This window comes from Scyliorhinus torazame, chromosome 2, assembly GCF_047496885.1.
Source record: "Scyliorhinus torazame isolate Kashiwa2021f chromosome 2, sScyTor2.1, whole genome shotgun sequence".
Taxonomy (NCBI): domain Eukaryota; kingdom Metazoa; phylum Chordata; class Chondrichthyes; order Carcharhiniformes; family Scyliorhinidae; genus Scyliorhinus; species Scyliorhinus torazame.
Genome location: NC_092708.1, coordinates 199147347 through 199170583, shown reverse-complemented (window position 1 = coordinate 199170583; position 23237 = coordinate 199147347). Strand labels below are relative to the sequence as shown.

General features: G+C 48.3%; 1 protein-coding gene across 8 annotated transcripts in view; it reads left to right on the top strand.

Moving 5' to 3' along the window:
- Positions 1-23237, top strand: part of LOC140395077 (uncharacterized) — a 659825-nt gene that overhangs the window by 458405 nt on the left and 178183 nt on the right. For all 8 annotated transcript variants that reach the window (XM_072482474.1, XM_072482512.1, XM_072482492.1 and 5 more), the window contains one exon: positions 618-749. In XM_072482474.1, the coding sequence (XP_072338575.1) occupies positions 618-749 (132 nt within the window). The remainder of the gene's footprint in view (positions 1-617; positions 750-23237) is intronic.

The window sequence follows — 23237 nt, the reverse complement described above, 5'->3', positions numbered from 1 at the left end:
GCAGGGGGGCTTTGACATGGGGGTGGTTTCTGATGGGGATCTATGATGGGAGCGTCAGCATTAATTGGAAGGAGCGGGGCCCTCCTTTGGGGGCACCAACATTAAAAATATACCCTCTTGACACAATGTGAGCTCCTTCACGTCAGGGCCACATATAAAAATATTTGCACCCATCTATGCCTGTGTGAATCCCAGCCAAGAGGGCTGGAGCATCATGAAGATGTGGGGAATCCGGTCTCCAGCCCGATTTTTGGATGTAAATAGGTCCAAATGCAGAGTAGCAACTCACCAAGGCTCCTTGAACAGCACCTCCTAAAACATGACCCCTGCTACCAAGAAGGATAGGGTTACAGATGAATGGAAACACCACAGCTGCAATTCTCTGTTCAACCCACACACCAACGATACCCCTGTTCCTTAATTATCACTCAGTCAAAATCCAGGAATTCCCTTCCCAACAGCTCTGAATGTGACAACACATCATGACAAGAAGGCTGCTCATCCCAAATTTCCAAATGGTAATCGGAGATAGACAATAAATGCTGATTTTGGCAGCAACACTCAGATCCATTTCACAAAATTGGACAATAATCATTTCTTTCTATTTACCAATACAGAAATATACAGCAAGGCGACAAAGTATGGATTTGTCAAAAGATGGCCCAACATTAACAGAGTTTGTGAGTCCAGAAACTGCCACGGAGCAAGATGAAACTACAGAAATCTCCACAGAATCCACAGTTCCTCAGGTAATTATCAATGATCCTCAATCACAACCTGACTTTAATAAACCAATGGGGCAGTAGTGAACAAGCAGGAAGGGGTCAGTGACGGCTGTTCAAACCTGGAGGATTGGAAGAAGTGTGCTGTGATTTTATGTTGTCTGAATTGAATTTACTATGTCTGTTTGTGCTAGAAAATCATCTGATTTCAGATTGGGTTGCTCAGTGGCCATCAATTCACTCTCGTTTGTCATGGAAATTTACATCTGGCAGGGAGCTCCTGGGGTGTCATTCTCAATCCCGTTTTCGAGCTGCCATTTTGAGTGGCTGGCACGATACCATGTTCCGGCGGCAGGCCGCCACCCTACCCCATAAGGCAAATCCTGCCCCCTGCCCTGCTGACAAGTATTGGCATCTTACTCCTCACCTGGGGAATTGATGGGTCACCCCACAGCAGCCCACATAAACATCCCGGAGAAAAGATTTTTCGCTTCCTCTTTTTCTCAGCAGAAAGCACTTAACTGCATTTGGTGTGGTGATGTCCTCTCAATCATATATAGATGTATATAAACATTGTGGTACCTTCTCAATAGGGTACCTCAGATACATTTATTCATGAAGGGAAATGAAAACAAGCAACCCAGACGTCTGGCTGTCTGGAAGCTATTACCCTGTCCATTACAGCCTACCAAAAGCTTTTATTACGGGTCAGGGTTTAGAGAACGCCGAAGTGTATCATGGAGTTCACCTGACCCAAACCTTTGAATAGATTGTGGTTATGGGGAGCACAAGGGCCCACTTTACAGGTGTGATGCAACAGAGAGCTAAAGTGCTTTTAAATTAAAAACAATGGTTATTTATGAAACCAGTTAATACTTTATAAACCCACAGTAAACATCTTAACAACTATCAACACCAATCATCCCCACAGATACAATATTCTATAAGTAACCTTAATCTTTCCTTGCAACCTCCAGAAGACAAAATACCCTTTTTAACACAGAGATCGGGTTTAAATTCTCAACTGAGAGCAGTTATCACTTTGAAATCATCCAAATGATCTGGAGACAGTCTTTAGATTGTAGAGAGATCCGTATAGAGCTGCTTGCGTTTCCTGCAGCTCTCCAGCTCTCAAAACAAAACTAAAACGCACCCTGTAGCAGACAGCCCAAAGCGAAAGTAAAAGCAGACAGACAGCCCAGCTCCACCCACTCTCTGACATCACTGCAGCCATTTGACAAACGCCCATTTCTTAAAGGTACACCCACTACAGTTATTTTATAAACACCCATTTCTTAAAGGTACACTCACATGACACTATTTCTCTTGATAGTGAATGGAAGCCTTGCAGGTCATAGAGTCTGAGAGAGTATAAAGCCTTGTGATGTGTTTTTGCTTTCTATGAAGTAACAGCAGCTGCTTTCAACACTCCTGCCTGAGGCACAGGTGTAAGGCACAGGTAAGTGAAAAAGCAGTGGTTTTTCACTGTTTCTGCCTGGAATGCTCGTTACGGGGTGACTGATGGGGGTGCCTCATATATATGGGGTGGTATCTGATACATGGGGAGGTCTCTGATATGCAGGGAGATCTCTAATATGCAGCGGGGCTCTGATATGGGGGTGGTTTCTGATGGGGATCTCTGATAGGAGTGACAGCAGTAATTGAACTGTGGGAGGAGCAGGGCCCTCCAATAGCCTTTGGGGGCACCAACATTAAATACACTCCCCCTTGACCCAGCGCGAGGTCCATCGCGCCAGAGCCATGTATATAAATACTTGCACCAATCTTTGCCTGCGCAAATTCCAGCTGAGATTGCTGGAGCATCATGAAGACGTGGCGAACACACCAAGGCTCCTTGAACAGCACTTCCAAAAACATGACCCCTGCTGCCAAGAAGGATAGGGTTACAGATGAATGGAAACGCCACCAGCTGCAATTCTCTGTTCAAGCCTCACACCAACGATATCCCTGTTCCTTAATTATCACTCAGTCAAAATCCTGAAATTCCCTGGCCTTTTGGCTAAGATGAGCGTGAGGTCAGGTGTAATGCCTGGATTTGGTATGTCTCTCTTGTGGGGACCATGAATTGGATTCAATTTGAATTGGTTTTTGAAGCAGGAAAGGAGCTGGATTAGGGGTTTGCCCCTGTCCAGTCTGAGCTTTGGATTTGTAACTCTGATAAAGTAATAACAAAAAACTGCTCTGAAGGTGAACCTGCAATACACCAACATGAACGCAGCTCACCACTAACTTCCAACGGGTAATCGGAGATGGATAATAAATGCTGATTTTGGCAGCAGCACCCAGATCTATTCAACAATATTAAGCAATACAGAAATATTGATCAAGACGATCAAATGTGGATTTGTCACAATATGGCCCAACATTAACAGCATTTGTGACTCCAGAAACTGTTACACAGCAAGATAAGGGGAGGTCATGCCTGACAAACCTGTTAGAGTTCTTTGAAGAGATAACAAATAGGTTAGACCAAGGAGAGCCAATGGATGTTATCTATCTTGACTTCCAAAAGGCCTTTGATAAGGTGCCTCACGGGAGACTGCTGAGTAAAATAAGGGCCCATGGTATTCGAGGTAAGGTACTAACATGGATTGACGATTGGCTGTCAGGCAGAAGACAGAGAGTTGGGATAAAAGGTTCTTTTTCGGAATGGCAACCGGTGACGAGTGGTGTCCCGCAGGGTTCAGTGTTGGGGCCACAGCTGTTCTCTTTATATATTAACGATCTAGATGACTGGACTGGGGGCATTCTGGCTAAGTTTGCCGATGATACAAAGATAGGTGGAGGGGCAGGTAGTATGGAGGAGGTGGGGAGGCTGCAGAAAGATTTAGACAGTTTAGGAGAGTGGTCCAAGAAATGGCTGATGAAATTCAACGTGGGCAAGTGCGAGGTCTTGCACTTTGGAAAAAAGAATAGAGGCATGGACTATTTTCTAAACGGTGACAAAATTCATAATGCTGAAGTGCAAAGGGACTTGGGAGTCCTAGTCCAGGATTCTCTAAAGGTAAACTTGCAGGTTGAGTCCGTAATTAAGAAAGCAAATGCAATGTTGTCATTGATCTCAAGAGGCTTGGAATATAAAAGCAGGGATGTACTTCTGAAGCTTTATAAAGCATTAGTTAGGCCCCATTTAGAATACTGTGAGCAATTTTGGGCCCCACACCTCAGGAAGGACATACTGGCACTGGAGCGGGTCCAGCGGAGATTCACACGGATGATCCCAGGAATGGTAGGCCTAACATATGATGAACATCTGAGGATCCTGGGATTATATTCATTGGAGTTTAGGAGGTTGAGGGGAGATCTAATAGAAACTTACAAGATAATGAATGGCTTAGATAGGGTGGACGTAGGGAAGTTGTTTCCATTAGCAGGGGAGACTAGGACCCGGGGGCACAGCCTTAGAATAAAAGAGAGTCACTTTAGAACAGAGATGAGGAGAAATTTCTTCAGCCAGAGTGTGGTGGGTCTGTGGAATTCATTGCCACAGAGGGCGGTGGAGGCCGGGACGTTGAGTGTCTTTAAGACAGAAGTTGATTTCTTGATTTCTCGAGGAATTAAGGGCTATGGAGAGAGAGCGGGTAAATGGAGTTGAAATCAGCCATGATTGAATGGTGGAGTGGACTCGATGGGCCGAATGGCCTTACTTCCGCTCCTATGTCGTATGGTCTTATGGTCTTATAATATACTGGTGTATATTATGACATATATGACATGTGGTTGTCATCCATTTTGTCGCCGAGCTGCCATGTCGTCATGGTACTGGATTCTCCCACCATGAGACTCGTATGGGATTTGGCACCCATGTTGCTGCTGCAATGACCATCAGATCCGGAGAACTGATCCATGGCTGAGTGGCATTCGTCAGCGAGCAAATCATCGCTTCTTGTCAAGGATGTGTCACGGTGCTCTATTTGTCCAATGAGGAACTCATCCCCTGCGTAATCATCGTCAATGAACAAATCTTTTGCTGTGGATTTGTCATTGTGTTCTTCTCTTTTGGTGTTGCAAACGGTGGGCGAAATTCTCCCCCAACGGCGGGATGCCCGCCGACTGGCGCCAAAGCCGGCGCAAATCAGACGGGCATCGCGCCGGCAAAAAGGTGCGGAAGGCTCCGCATCTTTGGCGGCCTAGCCCCAACATTGAGGGGCTAGGCCGACGCCGGAGGGATTTCCGCCCCGCCAGCTGGCGGAAATGGCGTTTGTTGCCCCGCCAGCTGGCGCGGAAATGCGGCGCATGCGCGGGAGCGTCAGCGGCCGCTGTCAGTTTCCCAGCGCATGCGCGGGAGCGTCAGCGGCCGCTGTCAGTTTCCCGCGCATGCGCAGTGGGGAGAGTCACTTCCGCCTCCGCCATGGTGGAGGCCGTGGCGGAGGCGGAAGGGAAAGAGTGCCCCCACGGCACAGGCCCGCCCGCGGATCGGTGGGCCCTGATCGCGGGCCAGGCCACCGTGGGGGCACCCCCCGGGGTCAGATCACCCCGCGCCCCCCCCCCCAGGACCCCGGAGCCCGCCCACGCCACCTGGTCCCGCCGGTAAATACCAGGTTTGATTTACGCCGGCGGGACAGGCAATTCCTGGACGGGACTTCGGCCCATCCGGGCCGGAGAATCCAGCGGGGGGTCCCGCCAACCGGCGCGGCCGGATTCCCGCCCCCGCCCAATCTCCGGGAGCGGAGACTTCGGCGGGGGCGGGATTCACGGCGGCCAACGGCCATTCTCCGACCCGGCGGGGGGTCGGAGAATGACGCCCGGTATGTTTCAGTGTGTTGCGGCACGTTCTCCCCGTGTCTGCGTGGGTTTGCTCCGGGTGCGGTGGGTTTCCTCCAGTGTGAGTGTGGCCTGATCTGGGCTGTCGCAGAGGGGACATGGGTGGAGGGGGGGAGGGTGGAATTTGCGGACGTTATGAGTGGGCTGGGCACAGGGACCGCAGTTCAGCCAGCGCTCACTGCTCCAGTATAGTCTGTTATTAAAGATCAGGGGCGTCATTCTCCGCCGGCGGGAGTCTCCGTTTTGCCGGCGCCCGGGGGTTTCCCGACGGCGTGGGGCTGCCCCACAATGGGAAACCTCATTGACCGGCTGGTGTAACGGAGCATCCTGCCGGCGGGTCGGGGCAGAAATGTGGCGGGGCGGGATGGAGAATTTCGCCCCAGATTGCAAAGTACTTGGAAATGCATGGTAAAATAGGACTGAGTCAACACGGGTTTGTCAAAGGGAGGTCGTGTCTGACAAATCTGTTCTTTGAGGAGGTAACAAGGAAGTTAGACAAAGGAGAACCAGTGGGCATGATTTATTTAGATTACCAGAAGGCCTTTGACAAGGCGCCGCATAGGTGACTTTTAATTAAGTTAAAAGCCCATGTTAAGGGTAAGTTCCTGGCCTGGCTAGAGGATTGGCTGACTGGCAGAAGGCAGAGAGTGGGGACAAATGGGTCTTTTTCAGGATGGCAGCCGGTGACTAGTGGTTTGCCTCAGGGTCTGTGCTGGGACCACAACTTTTCACAATATACATTAATGATCTGGAAGGAGGAACTGAAGGCACTGTTGCTAAGTTTGCAGATGATACAAAGATCTGTAGAGGGACAGGTAGTATTGAGGAAGCATGGGGGCTGCAGAAGGATTTGGGACAAGCTAGGAGAGTGGGCAATGATGTGGCAAATTAAATACAATGTGGAAATACAATGTGGAAAAATGTGAAAACTTTGGAAGGAGAAATTTAGGCATGAATTGTAGAACCCCTGCATCCTTCCCCTCAGTTCAAATTTGACCTTTTCAAGCGTCAAGAATTCCAGCAGGTCCCCCGGCCACGCCCGGGGACAGGGTGGTGAGGTTGATCTCCACCCTAACAGGATCCGCCTTCGGGCGATCAATGAGGTGAAGGCTATCGCATCGCCCTCCGTGCCCGTTTCCAACCCCGGCTGGTCCCACACCCCGAATATCGCCTCCCGAGTGCCCGGGTCCAGTTTCACGTGCACCGCTTTAGAGATTACCCTAAAAATCTCCTCCCAGTAATCATCCAGCTTTGGACAGGACCAAAACATATGAACATGGTTTGCAGCCCCCCCCCCCAAAATTACAGCACAGGAACAGGCCCTTCGGCCTTCCGAGCCTGCACCGATCCAGATCCTCTATCTAAAACTGTCGCCTATTTTTTAAGGATCTGTATCCCTCTGCTCCCTGCCTATTCATGTATCTGTCTGATACATCTTAAATGACACTATCGTGCCCGCCTCTACCACCTCCGCCGGCAATGCGTTCCAGGCACCCGCCACCCTCTGCGTAAAGAACGTTCCACACATATCTCCCTTAAACTTTCCCCCTCTTACCTTGAACTCGTGACCCTGAGTAATTGAGTCCCCCAATCTGGGAAAAAGCTTTTTGCTATCCACCCTGTCTATACCTCTCATGATTTTGTAGACCTCAATGAAGTCCGCCCTCAACCTCTGTCTTTCTAATGAAAATAATCCTAATCTACTCAACCTCTCTTCATAGCTCGTGCCCTCCATACCAGGCAACATCCTGGTGAACCTCCTCTGCACCTTCTCCAAAGCATCCACATCCTTTTGGTAATGTGGCGACCAGAACTGTACGCAGTATTCCAAATGTGGCCGAACCAAAGTCTTATACAACTGTAACATGACCTGCCAACTTTTGTACTCAATATCCCTTCCGATGAAGGGAAGCATGCCGTATATCTTCTTGACCACTCTATTGACCTGCGCAGCCACCTTCAGGGTACAATGGACCTGAACACCCAGATCTCTCTGTTCATCAATTTTCCCCAGGGCTTTTTCATTTACCGTATAGTTTGCTCTTGAATTGGATCTTCCAAAATGCATCACCTCGCATTTGCCCGGATTGAACTCCATCTGCCATTTCTCCGCCCAACTCGCCAATCTATCTATATTCTGCTGTATTCACTGACAGTCCCTTCACTATCTGCTACTCCACCAATCTTAGTGTCATCTGCAAACTTGTTAATCAGACCACCTATACCTTCCTCCATATCATTTATGTATATCACAAACAACAGTGGTCCGAGCACGGATCCCTGTGGAACACCAATAGTCACCTTTCTCCATTTTGAGAAACTCCCTTCCACCACTACTCTTAGTCTCCTGTTGCCCAGCCAGTTCTTTATCCATCTAGCTAGTACACCCTGGACCCCATGAGACTTCACTTTCTCCATCAGCCTACCATGGGGAACCTTATCAAATGCCTTAGTGAAGTCCATGTATATGACATCTACAGCCGTTCCCTCATCAATCAACTTTATCACTTCCTCAAAGAATTCTATTAAGTTGGTAAGACATGACCTTCTCTGCACAAAACCATGTTGCCTATCACTGAGAAGCCCATTTTCTTACAAATGGGAATAGATCCTATCCCTCAGTATCTTCTCCAGCAGCTTCCCTAACCATTGTTGTCAGGCTCACCAGTCTATAATTACCTGGATTATCCGTGCTACCCTTCTTAAACAAGGGGACATTAGCAATTCTCCAGTCCTCCGGTACCTCATCCGTATTCAAGGATGCTGCAAAGATATCTGTTAAGGCCCCAGCTATTTCCTCTCTCACTTCCCTCAGTAACCTGGGATAGATCCCATCAGGACCTGGGGACTTGTCTGCCTTAATGCCTTTTAGAATACCCCTTGACCTAGAGTAATCAAACATCTATCCCTAACCTCAACATCCGTCATGCCCCTCTCCTCGGTGAATACCGATGCAAAGTATTTGTTAAGAATCTCACCCTTTTTCTCTGACTCCACGCATAACTTTCCTCCTTTGTCCTTGAGTGGGCCAACCCTTTCTCTAGTTACCCTCTTGCCCCTTATATATGAATAAAAGGCTTTAGGATTTTCCTTAACCCTGTTTGCTAAAGACATTTCATGACCCCTTTTAGCCCTCTTGATTCCTCGTTTCAGATTGGTCCTACATTCCCGGTATTCTTCCAGAGCTTTGTCTTTCTTCAGTCGCCTAGACCTTATGTATGCTTCCTTTTTCCTCTTAACTAGTCTCACAATTTCACCTGTCATCCATGGTTCCCTAATCTTGCTATTTCTATCCCTCATTTTCACAGGGACATGTCTGCCCTGCACTCTAATCAACCTCTCTTTAAAAGCCTCCCACACATCAAATGTGGATTTAGCTTCAAACAGCTGCTCCCAATCCACATTCCCCAGCTCCTGCCGAATTCTGGTATAATTGACCTTCCCCCAATTTAGCACTCTTCCTTTAGGACCACTCTCGTCTTTGTCCATGAGTATTCTAAAACTTACGGAACTGTGATCACTATTCCCAAATTAATCCCCGACTGAAACTTCAACCACCTGGCCGGGATCATTCCCCAACACCAGGTCCAGTACGGCCCCTTCCCGAGTTGGACTACTTACATACTGCTCTAGAAAACCCTCCTGGATGCTCCTTACAAATTCTGCTCCATCTAGACCTCTGACACTAAGTGTATCCCAGTAAATGTTGGAAAAATTAAAATCTCCTATCACCACCACCCTGTTGCTCCTACATCTTTCCATAATCTGTTTACATATTTGTACCTCTATCTCACGCTCGCTGTTGGGAGGTCTGTAGTCCAGCCCCAACATTGTTACCGCACCCTTCCTATTTCTGAGCTCTACCCATATCGCCTCACTGCTTGAGGCCTCCATAGTGCCCTCCTTCAGCACAGCTGTGATATCCTCTCTGACCAGTAATGCAACTCCTCCACCCCTTTTACCTCCCTCTCTATCCTGCCTGAAGCATCGATATCCTGGGATATTTAGTTGCCAATCATGCCCTTCCCTCAACCAAGTCTCAGTAATAGCAATAACATCATACTCCCAGATACTAATCCAAGCTATAAATTCATCTGCCTTACCTACTACACTTCTTGCATTAAAACAAATGCACCTCAGACCACCAGTCCCTTTGCGTTCATCATCTGCTCCCTGTTGTGCGATTTCTCTTTACTATGCTCTTTGCTCTGGCTCTGTTCTAATTAGGGCAATCAGTGAAGCTAAGTATCTCCTTTCTGGCAAAGTCTCAAACCTGCATGTATCTAAATATTTCCCCCTGCTCCAGGCCATTATTTGCTCCCAGTTCCTTTAATCGGGCAAAACGACCCCCAAGAAACAAATCTTTTAGTGTCCTAATTCCTTTCTCCTCTCATCTCCGAAAATTTTCATCCCACTTCCCTGGCTCAAATCTATGGTTCCCCGAATTGGCATTTCCCTTGACCCTGCCCCCAACCCGAAGTACTGTTGGGAGTGGCGCCATCGCTAGCGCCTTCAATCCCGACCCCATACCCAAACTCCCCTCCATTCTGACCTATTGGGAGTCAACCCTTCTGACCCAGCTCCGTACCTTCTGCACATTCACCGCCCAGTAATAATACATCAGGTTCAGAAGACCCAAGCCCCCTGCCTGTCTTCCTGTCTGCAGTCGCACCTTTTTAATTCTGGCCACCTTCCCTCTCCCTATGAACAAGGTAATCATCCCTTCAATCTGTCTAAAACATGCCTTTGGCAGCAAAATCGGCAGGCATTGAAAAATAAACAGGAATCGCGGCAGCACATTCATTTTAACCATCTGTACGCAACCCGCCAGTGACAGAGGGAGACCATCCCTCCTTACCAGATCAGCTTTCACTCTCTCCACCAAACTAGAAATGTTGTACCTACGGAGCCCCCCACAATCTCGGGCAACCTGCACCCCCAGGTATCTAAAGTGAGTCCATGCTTTACGGAATGGCAGCCCCCCCACCGCTGCCCCCACCCGTGGCCGAGACACCTGTTATGGGGGAGGCGTTTCAGAACCCCACAATGTATCATGGAGTTCAAAAAACCTCCCTTTAATGGACTTGTTGCTTTTCCTAGCACACGGCTTTTTTCTCTCGGCATGGGATTACAATTATGGACACGTGGGTTTTTAAACACAAAACACTGTTTATTCCATGAACTCAACTTAACATCTTATATAAACATTGGATCTCTTAACACCCCTTACTTCAAAGATAACTCAGAAAATATTGCAACAGTAAATAATTCCTTAAAATGTTCCTTCAGAAAAAATATACATTATTTGTCGTCTCCTTCCCCTCCTCCAGCCCCCAGTTTATTATTTCTTTTTTATCAGGTTAAAGGATAAATATATTTTCTGTAGAATGGCAGAGATATACTGGCTTGGCTGATTTCAGCTCCAGCACCTTGTTTTTTTCCTGCAGCTCTCTGGACACACACAGACGCACACAACCTGCTTTCTCCAACTGCAGAACTAAACTGCAAAACTTGCAGCTCTCTGGAAACACACAGACACACACACTGCTTTTTAAACTGCAACTAAAAACCTGCAAAAATGGCTGACCTGAGCTGACTCTATGACATCACTGTTTTCTTAAAGGTACATTGCTTAAACATCCAGTTCTTAAAGGCACTCTCGCATGACACACCACAAATATTCACTCTTGTCTAGATTTAATTTGTACCCCGAGAGAGACCCAAACACCCGAAGCAGATCCAGTATTCCCCCTATTGACACACTCGGTTCCGACACGTATAAGTCATTCCGACACAAGTCATTGTCATATAAGGATACCTATGCTCTATTTCCCCCCCGCCCCCCCCCCCCCCCTCACTATCCCTTTCCATACCCCTGAACTTCTTAATGCGATGGCCAATGGCTCAATCGCGAGTGCAAACAGCAGGGGGAACATCGGACATCCCTGCCTAGTCCCCCGGTGGAGATGAAAGTATTCTGAGCTGATGTTATTTGTGCAGACACTGGCCCTCGGCTCCTTATACAATAGCTTTACCCAGACCACAAATCTGGGTCCAATTTGGGTCCAATTCCAAACCGCTCCAGAACTGCCATCAAGTACCCCCATTCTACCCGGTCAAACGCTTTCTCAGCGTCCAATGCCACAACCACCTCTGTTTCCTTCCCCTCTGCCGGTACCATAACCACGTTCATTACCCTCTTAATGTTCGAAAAGAGCTGCCTACCTCTTCACCTATCGCCTTCGGGAGGCAATCCTCTAGCCTACGTGCCAGTACCATTGCCAATATCTTTGCGTCCACGTTTAAAAGTGATATGGGCCTATACGACCCACACTCCGTGGGTCGTATACTTTCTTAAGTAACAGGGAAATCGATGCCTGCCGTAAAGTTTGTGGTAACACCCCCTTCCCTATCGCCTCCTCAAACATCCCCACCATCAACGGTACCAGCTTATTTTTGAATTTTTTATAATATTCCACCGGAAACCCATCTGGCCCTGCCACCTTCCCCGATTGCATCCTCCCAATCACATCTTTCATCTCCTGCTCCACTATCGCCCCTTCTAATGTAGCCATGTCCCCCGCCCCTAACTTCAGGTACTCCAGCCCATCTAGAATTTCTGCATCTCCCGGCCTCCCACAGGTGGCTCTGACCTGTACAATCTCTCATAGAATTCCTTAATGACCTTGTTAATCTGATTTGGAGCTGCCACCAACTTCCCTGCCCTGTCCCGCACCTGGACAATTTCCCTTGCCGCAGGCTCCCTATGGAGCTGACCCGCCAACATACTGACCCGCCTTCTCTCCATGCTCCTAAACTGTTCCCCTTGCTCGCCTCATTTGGCGTACCGCCTTCCTGGTAGATAGTCGGTCAAAGCTCGCCTGGAGTTCCTTCCTTCTTTCCAACTGCGCTGGGTCCCTATCTTCTGCACACCTCCTGTCTACCTCCAGCATCTGATCTATTACCTCTGACGTTCCAACTTCTCCTCTTTGTCTAGCCTAGCCTTGAACGAGATCACCTCACCCCTCACCACCGCCTTTAAAGCATCCTTCGACACCTCAGCCATGCAGTTAAAACCTACATATTCCTCGATTACTTTTTCAATTTTGTGACAGAACCCTCGGTCCCCCAACAGTCCCACATCTAACTTCCACCCTGGTCTCTGTACCCTAGCCACCCAATGCGGAGCATGATCTGATATTGCACTCGCCGAGTACTCCGACCCTTTAACCCCAGCCAGCAGCGCCGTCCCCACCATGAGAAAGTCAAAATGCGAGTGCACTTTATGGACCGCTGAGAAAAACGAGTACTCCCGCTCCCTCAGGTGCAGAAACCTCCAAGGGTCCACCCCTCCCATTTCCACCATTAGCCCAGCCAGCCCTCCCCCCGATGGGATCAGCGAGCGCAGCCGTGACCTGTCCAATTTTGGCCCCTGCACCAAGTTCCAGTCCCCCCCCACTATCAGTTTGTGTGTGTCCAAATCGGGGATGGCCCACACACCCTTTTCGCAAATCCCACAGCGTCCCAATTGGGACCGTATACACTTACCAGCGCCACTAGCCTCCGCTCCAGTGCCGCTGTCACGATCACATATCTACCCCCCTGCTCTGCAACCACCTTCTCCATCTGGAACCATACCCTTTTGCTGACCATTACTGCTACCCCTCGAGCTCTTCCGTAAAATCCAGAATGAAACACCTGACTAACCCAGCCCTTTTTAAGTCTCGCCTGGTCCTTCACCCTCAGGTGAGTTTCCTGCAGCATTGGCCATCAAACTTTTAAGATGCGCAAGCACCCTTGACCTCTTGACTGGGCTTCCCAACTTTCCCAACCCCCTCACGTTCCACGTGACTATCCTAACTGGGGGTCTCTCACCCCCCCCCCCCTTCTTATCCACCATCATCTTACCACTGGGCCCTGCCCCATGAGCCTGACCCGTCCCTTTCCATTATTAACATCAAACCCCCTCCCCCCTCCCAAAATCCCCCATGCACTTCCCTTCGAAAAAAATCTCACCCAGTATCCCCCCTACTTGCTTACCTCGTAGGCCCATCAAAACCTGCTAACCAGGCTCCAATGTCCGCAGCCCTCCTCTCACCTCACCTCCATTCACGAGCTGCCTTTAGTTAGCTAGTGCGGGTGGTCCCCCCCCGCCCCCCCGCCCCACAAAGGGCATACTGTCCCCTCCCACCCAGTCCCAGAATAAAAAGAAAACAATCTAACCCATGCAATTCAATGAAGTAACAAATAACCGTTACAACAAAAAAAAGGAACAAAAGTGCCAATCAAACCAAACAAAAACTTAAACTCTATAACAATGTGAAGTCAAGTAAGTTACAATACAGGTCAGTGAAAAGAAAGTTATAACATTTATACATTTTCCAGCTTCCCAATCACAGTCCACGATCTCTCTTCCAGCTCCACTCTTCACTTCTGTCCCAAGCCTTCTGCCTTCATGAACGTCTCAGCCGTCTCCACCGTTTCAAAATAAAAATCTTTGGCGTGTACGTCACCCTCAGCTATGCGGGTACACCATACCAAATCACAGTCCCTTGCTGAAGAGTGCCGCCTTCACTCGGCTGAACGCCGCTCGTCTCTTTGCCAACTCCACCGTCAAGTCCTGGTAAATCCGAACTCCAGCACAATCCCACTGCACCTCCCGCTTCTGCTTCGCCCAGTTTAACACCTTCTCCTTCACGTGGTATTTATGGAAGCAGATAATTACTGCTCTCGGCGGCTCGTTTACTTTGGGTTTCGGCCTTAACGACCGATGAGCTCGGTCCAGTTCATACCGGTCTTCACCCTCCCCCATCAACTCCTCCAGCATCTCAGCAAAGGAGTCAGTTGGCCTTGAGCCCTCTGCACCTTCAGGCAAGCCCACAATTCTCAGATTTTGCCGCCTCAAGCGGTTCTCCAAGTCCTCAAACTTTGCTCGGAGTCCTCTGTTGACCTCCACTGTTGCCGCTTCTATTTATAAACCACAAGCCGCGAGTATGTTTCTTGTATTGACCAAACAACCACACAACCAGTATGTTAGTTCAAAAGACAATTTATTATTAAACACAAGACTGATCTCTACGTGCAATGATACATGCAGCTACGTATTAAACTACACCTATCAACTAAGATGAGCTTTACTTAACTTCTGGATGACTGGCTCTGTGAGGGTACATAAGGCCTTTATCTGAGTCCCCACGTGCGCTGGCTGGAAAACGTCAGGTTCGTCTCGGCTGCGGCTTGTCTCTCTCTCTCAGGTAACGATCACGGGTCTTGAACTTGGTTGGTCATTATGCTGCAGTTGGGCACAGGCCAATCCCAAAAGATATTGATCTCTAGTGCGCAGGGCTTCTTATCCTTCTTCTCTTTCACGCCCTTTTGGGCGGGGTTAACTCAGGGTCCAATGGATTGATAGAGTCTCAATCACTCTGATCGATACCGGCCAATTAGGAGCGGGTACCTTGATGGCTGGGCGAGTCCTAGTCGTTATTGTTCCAAGTGTGTTTGCCTTTCCAAATAAGGGGGAGTGGTGCCGGGGAGTCTGCTACTGTTGCTACTCCTTGATTGTCCTTGGGAAATCGGTGATTGACCTTTAACAGGTGCAGGTTTCATAGATTATCATAGAATTTACAGTGCAGAAGGAGGCCATTCGGCCCAGCGAGTCTTCACCGGCTCTTGGAAAGAGCACCCTACCCAAGGTCAACACCTCCACCCTATCCCCATAACCCAGTAACCCCACCCAACACTAAGGGCAATTTTGGACACTAAGGGCAATTTATCATGGCCAATCCACCTAACCTGCATATCTTTGGACTGTGGGAGGAAACCGGAGCACCCGGAGGATACCCACGCACACACGGGAAGAACGTGCAGACTCCGCACAGACAGTGACCCAACCTGGAATCGAACCTGGGACCCTGGAGCTGTGAAGCAATTGTGCTATCCACAATGCTACCGTGCTGCCCTCCACAATGCTACCGTGTTTCAGTTCGGTCTGGTTTTTCCTTTGCACAATATACCGGGGCTGTACACTGTCTGTGTCCCAGCTTGACCATAATTCCCATTACCCTTTAAAGGTGGCCATTTTAGATGGCCACATATCCGTCCTCTTGATCCTGAACGCGAAGCGTGGTGGATCACAAACTCAAGCCCATGTTTACCTTGTTGTGCCGGCCACCTGTCAGTCAGTTCAGCTCCTACTCTACTCTGTCCAAAAATTCATTGCACAATTCTACCTAATTCATTAATATTGCATACAGTTTCTCAAATTAAATACATTGCTAACTATTATTTTATCTTTAAATTAAATTTATATCAAAGTTCATTTCTGACTAACCTCCAAGCTAAACTACTCTCCTGCTGCTTGCTCACACATTAAAGAACTTTTATTTACAACGCAAGATTTAAAGCAGCAGCACCTCATTCATTCTACTTATCCTTATAACTAGAAGAAAACACAAATTACTCATTTTAGCAGCAGTTATTACATTTGCTTATAAATTGACATTCCGAGGACACTTTGCTTTTTTTATTGATTCCGAAAAGGGGGGCTCGGACCGTGTATATCTGGGGGTGGGAGCCTTCCATTTACGGAGTTGGAATGTGAGGAGGACAATATATATTACTGCAATCAGGAGGAGGGTCTCGACTATGTAGGAGAGGGGGTTCCATTTTACAATGTTTTTCTACCAGTTGGGGGTTTTGGTCTCGATCTCTAACCGTTGCTGGGTGGTGCCCTGACTGGAGGTGGTCTGTGGGTTGGTGGTGTTTGGGGCTGGCTTATGTCCTACTTTAATTGTGTGCAATACTAAGTTATCTTTAGTGGGTGTTCCGGGGCAGCTTTGTCCGATTCCTAATGTGTTCCCTGAGCTTCTCTTTAAACATCCAACTTCGGGGCACCCTCCATTCATAAGTTCTCACCAATACCCTTTTCCAGTTGTGCTAATGTAGCATGCAGATATGCTCCCGCTGAGCCTATTGTACATTGCCCTTTGACTGTTACACCCAAATAGGATGCTTCTGTTGGGTTTTACCCATAAGATACCGTCCTCGCATTCCCTGCACTTGGCGGGGCGAACCATAGCAAGTTCAAGTTTTGTTGTGCTTGGATTTCACTAAGTCCAGTGATGATCAGTGTGAAGAGTAGGAGTCCTGGATTCATTCCGCATGTTGTCTGTCTTCCGTGTCCTTTTCCGTGTATTCCTAGGGAATCAAGCATGGATGAAATGAAAATCGCTTATTGTCACAAGTAGGCTTCAAATTAAGTTACTGTGAAAAGCCCCGAGTCGCCACATTCCGGTGCCTGTTCGGGGCATAATATTGTGTTATTATTTTGGTTACTATCTGTGTTTTTAGTCTTTCTCTCTTAATTCCAATTACCCTTTAGGATTGTCACCATGTGTGACTCCCTCTTTTTAAAAAAAATACATTTTAGAGAGAGACCATAAATGCAAATTTAAAGTGCAGAATTCAGTGTTCAAGTATCTCACAGCGTGTGTGGTCGATGTTTGGAGTGGGCAGACACTTTCTTCAGCCAGTCTCCATCTTAAATCACAACCATGGGAGGTTGAGGCTTTGTTTAACTAGCTGAATTTTAGGGCGGCCAGTTTAATAAAGTTTCGTTCCAGGGGCACAGAGGGGTTCCATGTATAGCAGCAGTAATCAGCATCCATTGTGGCTAACGTGTAAATAGCAGGTGGGAGTGACCGAAGGGGTCTAGAGAAAGGTGGAAGAGAGGAGGGTTTAGAGTGTGGAGTGTTGTGGAACGCATTCTTGATTCCACAACCAAACAGAGGGGATAGGCAGGCTGGAAGTGAAGATTAAGACCTGCCCAAGGCAATGAACAAAGAACAAAGAACAAAGAACAAAGAAATGTACAGCACAGCAACAGGCCCTTCGGCCCTCCAAGCCCGTGCCGACCATGCTGCCCGACTAAACTACAATCTTCTACACTTCCTGGGTCCGTATCTCTCCATTCCCATCCTATTCATGTATTTGTCAAGATGCCCCTTAAATGTCCCTATCGTCCCTGCTTCCACCACCTGCTCTGGTATCGAGTTCCAGGCACCCACTACCCTCTGCGTAAAAAACTTGCCTCGTACATCTACTCTAAATCTTGCCCCTCTCACCTTAAACCTATGCCCCCTAGTAATTGACCCCTCTACCCTGGGGACAAGCCTCTGACTATCCACTCTGTCTATGCCCCTCATAATTTTGTATACCTCTATCAGGTCTCCCCTCAACATCCTTCGTTCCAGTGAGAACAAACCTAGTTTATTCAACCGCTCCTCATAGCTAATGCCCTCCATACCAGGCAACATTCTGGTAAATCTCTTCTGCACCCTCTCTAAAGCCTCCACATCCTTCTGGTAGTGTGGCGACCAGAATTGAACACTATACTCCAAGTGTGGCCTAACTAAGGTTCTATACAGCTGCAACATGGCATGCCAATTCTTATACTCAATGCCCCGGCCAATGAAGGCAAGCATGCCGTATGCCTTCTTGACTACCTTCTCCACCTGTGTTGCCCCTTTCAATGACCTGTGGACCTGTACTCCTAGATCTCTTTGACTTTCAATACTCTTGAGGGTTCTACCATTCACTGTATATTCCCTACCTGCATTAGACCTTCCAAAATGCATTACCTCACATTTGTCCGGATTAAACTCCATCTGCCATCTCTCCACCCAAGTCTCCAAACAATCTAAACCCTGCTGTATCCTCTGACAGTCCTCATCGCTATCCGCAATTCCACCAACCTTTGTGTCGTCTGCAAACTTACTAATCAGACCAGTTACATTTTCCTCCAAATCATTTATATATACTACAAAGAGCAAAGGTCCCAGCACTGATCCCTGTGGAACAGCACTGGTCACAGCCCTCCAATTAGAAAAGCATCCTTCCATTGCTACTCTCTGCCTTCTATGACCTAGCCAGTTCTGTATCCACCTTGCCAGCTCACCCCTGATCCCGTGTGACTTCACCTTTTGTACTAGTCTACCATGAGGGACCTTGTCAAAGGCCTTACTGAAGTCCATATAGACAACATCCACTGCCCTACCTGCATCAATCATCTTAGTGACCTCCTCGAAAAACTCTATCAAGTTAGTGAGACACGACCTTCCCTTCACAAAACCGTGCTGCCTCTCACTAATACGTCCATTTGCTTCCAAATGGGAGTAGATCCTGTCTCGAAGAATTCTCTCCAGTAATTTCCCTACCACTGAAGTAAGGCTCACCGGCCTGTAGTTCCCGGGATTATCCTTGCTACCCTTCTTAAACAGTGGAACAACATTGGCTATTCTCCAGTCCTCCAGGACATCCCCTGAAGACAGTGAGGATCCAAAGATTTCTGTCAAGGCCTCAGCAATTTCCTCTCCAGCCTCCTTCAGTATTCGGGGTAGATCCCGTCAGGCCCTGGGGACTTATCTACCTTAATATTTTTTAAGACACCCAACACCTCATCTTTTTGGATCTCAATGTGACCCAGGCTATCTACACACCCTTCTCCAGACTCAACATCTACCAATTTCTTCTCTTTGGTGAATACTGATGCAAAGTATTCATTTAGTACCTCGCCCATTTCCTCTGGCTCCACACATAGATTCCCTTGCCTATCCTTCAGTGGGCCAACCCTTTCCCCGGCTACCCTCTTGCTTTTTATGTACGTGTAAAAAGCCTTGGGATTTTCCTTAACCCTATTTGCCAATGACTTTTCGTGACCCCTTCTAGCCCTCCTGACTCCTTGCTTAAGTTCCTTCCTACTTTCCTTATATTCCACGCAGTCTTCGTCTGTTCCCAGCCTTTTAACCCTGACAAATGCCTCCTTTTTCTTTTTGACGAGGCCTACAATATCTCTCGTCATCCAAGGTTCCCGAAAATTGCCGTATTTATCCTTCCTCCTCACAGGAACATGCCGGTCCTGAATTCCTTTCAACTGACACTTGAAAGCCTCCCACATGTCAGATGTTGATTTGCCCTCAAACATCCGCCCCCAATCTATGTTCTTCAGTTCCCGCCTAATATTGTTATAATTAGCCTTCCCCCAATTTAGCACATTCATCCTAGGACCACTCTTATCCTTGTCCACCAGTACTTTAAAACTTACTGAATTGTGGTCACTGTTACCGAAATGCTCCCCTACTGAAACATCTGCCACCTGGCCGGGCTCATTCCCCAATACCAGGTCCAGTACCGCCCCTTCCCTAGTTGGACTGTCTACATATTGTTTTAAGAAGCCCTCCTGGATGCTCCTTACAAACTCCGCCCCGTCTAAGCCCCTGGCACTAAGTGAGTCCCAGTCAATATTGGAGAAGTTGAAGTCTCCCATCACCACAACCCTGTTGTTTTTACTCTTTTCCAAAATCTGTCTACCTATCTGCTCCTCTATCTCCCGCTGGCTGTTGGGAGGCCTGTAGTAAACCCCCAACATTGTGACTGCACCCTTCTTATTCCTGATCTCTACCCATATAACCTCACTGCCCTCTGAGGTGTCCTCCCGCAGTACAGCTGTGATATTCTCCCGAACCAGTAGCGCAACTCCGCCTCCCCTTTTATATCCCCCTCTATCCCGCCTGAAACATCTAAATCCTGGAACGTTTAGCTGCCAATCCTGCCTTTCCCTCAACCAGGCCTCTGTAATGGCAACAACATCATAATTCCAAGTACTAATCCAAGCTCTAAGTTCATCTGCTTTACCCGTAATACTTCTTGCATTAAAACATATGCACTTCAGGCCACCAGACCCGCTGTGTTCAGCAACTTCCCCCTGTCTGCTCTGCCTCAGAGCCCCACTGTCCCTATTCCCTAGTTCTCCCTCAATGCTCTCACCTTCTGACCTATTGCTCCCGTGCCCACCCCCCTGCCATACTAGTTTAAACCCTCCCGTGTGACACTAGCAAACCTCGCGGCCAGGATATTTATGCCTCTCCGGTTTAGATGCAACCCGTCCTTCTTATATAGGTCACACCTGCCCCGGAAGAGCTCCCAGTGGTCCAGATAACGGAAACCCTCCCTCCTACACCAGCTGTTTAGCCACGTGTTTAGCTGCTCTATCTTCCTGTTTCTAGCCTCACTGGCACGTGGCACAGGGAGTAATCCCGAGATTACAACCCTCGAGGTATTGTCTTTTAACTTTCTGCCTAGCTCCCTGAACTCCTGCTGCAGGACCTCATGCCCCTTCTTGCCCATGTCGTTAGTACCAATATGTACAACGACCTCTACCTGTTTGCCCTCCCCCTTCAGGACGCCCCCTACCCGTTCGGAGACATTCTGGACCCTGGCACCAGGGAGGCAACATACCATCCTGGAGTCTCTTTCACATCCACAGAAGCGCCTATCTGTGCCCCTGACTATAGAGTCCCCTATTACTATTACTCTTCTGCGCTTTGACCCTCCCTTCTGAACATCAGAGCCAGCCGTGGTGCCACTGCTCTGGCTGCTGCTGTTTTCCCCTGATAGGCTATACCCCCCGACAGTATCCAAAGGGGTATACCTGTTCGAGAGGGGGACAACCACAGGGGATTCCTGCACTGACTGCCTGCCCTCTCTGGTGGTCACCCATTTCTCTGCCTGCACCTTGGTGCATGTAGAAAACCATTCCAGCGAATGTGAGGGTGACATGGGGTGCATATGGGCCGCTGCGGGTCGCGAATGGGTGGGATCTCCGGGTAGAACAAAGAACGTAGAACAGTACAGCACAGAACAGGCCCTTCGGCCCTCGATGTTGTGCCGAGCATTGTCCGAAACCAAGATCAAGCTATCCCACTCCCTGTCATTCTGGTGTGCTCCATGTGCCTATCCAATAACCGCTTGAAAGTTCCTGAAGTGTCCGACTCCACTATCACAGCAGGCAGTCCATTCCACACCCTAACCACTCTCAGAGTAAAGAACCTACCTCGGACCTCCCTCCTATATCTCCCACCCTGAACCTTATAGTTATGCCCCCTTGTAACAGCTTCATCCATCCGAGGAAATAGTCTCTGAACGTCCACTCTATCTATCCACCTCATTATCTTATAAACCTCTATTAAGTCGCCTCTCATCCTCCTCCGCTCCAAAGAGAAAAGCCCTAGCTCCCTCAACCTTTCCTCGTAAGACCTATCCTGCAAACCAGGCAACATCCTGGTAAATCTCCTTTGCACCCTTTCCAATGCTTCCACATCCTTCCTATAATGAGGTGTCCAGAACTGCACACAATACTCCAAATGTGGTCTCACCAGGGTCATGTATAGTTGCCGCAAAACCCCACGGCTCTTAAACTCAAGCACCCTGTTAATAAATGCTAACACACTATAAGCCTTCTTCACGGCTCTATCGACTTGAGTGGCAACATTCAGAGATCTGTGGACATGAACCCCAAGATTTCTCTGTTCCTCCACATTCCTCAGAACCCTGCTGTTGACCCTGTAATCCGCATTCAAATTTTTTCTACCAAAATGAATCACCTCGCACTTATCAGGGTTAAACTCCATCTGCCATTTTCGGCCCAGCTCTGCATCCTATCAATGTCTCTTTGCAGCCTACAACAGCCCTCCACCTCATCCACTACTCCACCAATCTTGGTGTCATCAGCAAATTTACTGACCCACCCTTCAGCCCCCTCCTCCAAGTCATTGATAAAACTCACAAACAGCAGAGGACCCAGCACTGATCCCTGTGGTACACCGCTGGTAACTGGTCTTCAGTCTGAAAATTCTTCATCCACCACCTGTGGTCTCTGGTATCAGTGGTTGGGTGGGGGCTTTTGTCTGCAATCGCGGGCGAAGTGTCCCGTTTGTCCGCAAGTATAACACGACCCTCGTGGCGCGTGGGGTGAACCTTGTGCTCTGGGATACTGTTCTCTGGGGTACTGTTCCTCTCTCCTACCTTCATATATCCATGCGGGTTCATAGCTAGGTCTGACTGGGTGCATGGTGCCTTCTAATCCATTCTGATCTACCTGGTCCTATAGCGACTGTTCCCATGCCCTAGAGCGATGTCTGAGTACCCATGCCTCATTGTGTGTGCGATCTGCCGGGGCATAGTTTGCACAAGTCCTTTTATCTGCTTCTGTTGCATGCAAAACTAAAGTGCGGGACCATTTAGTGGTTTCTTCGTCATCTAGGTTAGCGCGGTTTAATTTGCCAAAAACTGCTTTGAAATGGGTCCAGAGGCAACTGGCAAAGGCCGTCGGGTGCTCTCCTTTCTTTTTGGCTACATTTGTTTAGACCTTCTGCTGGGTCCCCTTTATTATACTCGATAGCAGCTAATATGGAGTCCTTCATTTCATCTAGGGTTCCTCCTCCGACATTTTGGGGTTCAGGTAACGCTGATCTTACTGACTGGCTGAAGCTCATTACTATTAACTTTACTTCCTTCCTCTCATCTAAACCATGCATAACCTTTTGTTGGCGCACCTCCTCAAAGAAGCTATATGGGTCTGCACTTGGTTCAAATGGTGTTATCTTATTGCAGGCATCCCTTAACTGGGTTATCGTGAGTGGGGTGGTGTAGGTGATAGGTGGAACTACATGATTCCCTATCCTTCTTTCAGGGAACTTGCGTCAGTGGTAGGGAAATTACTGGAGAGAATTCTTCGAGACAGGATCTACTCCCATTTGGAAGCAAATGGACGTATTAGCGAGAGGCAACACGGTTTTGTGAAGGGAGGTTGTGTCTCACTAACCTGATCGAGTTTTTCGAGGAGTTCACAAAGATGATTGATGCAGGTAGGGCAGTAGATGTTGTCTATAT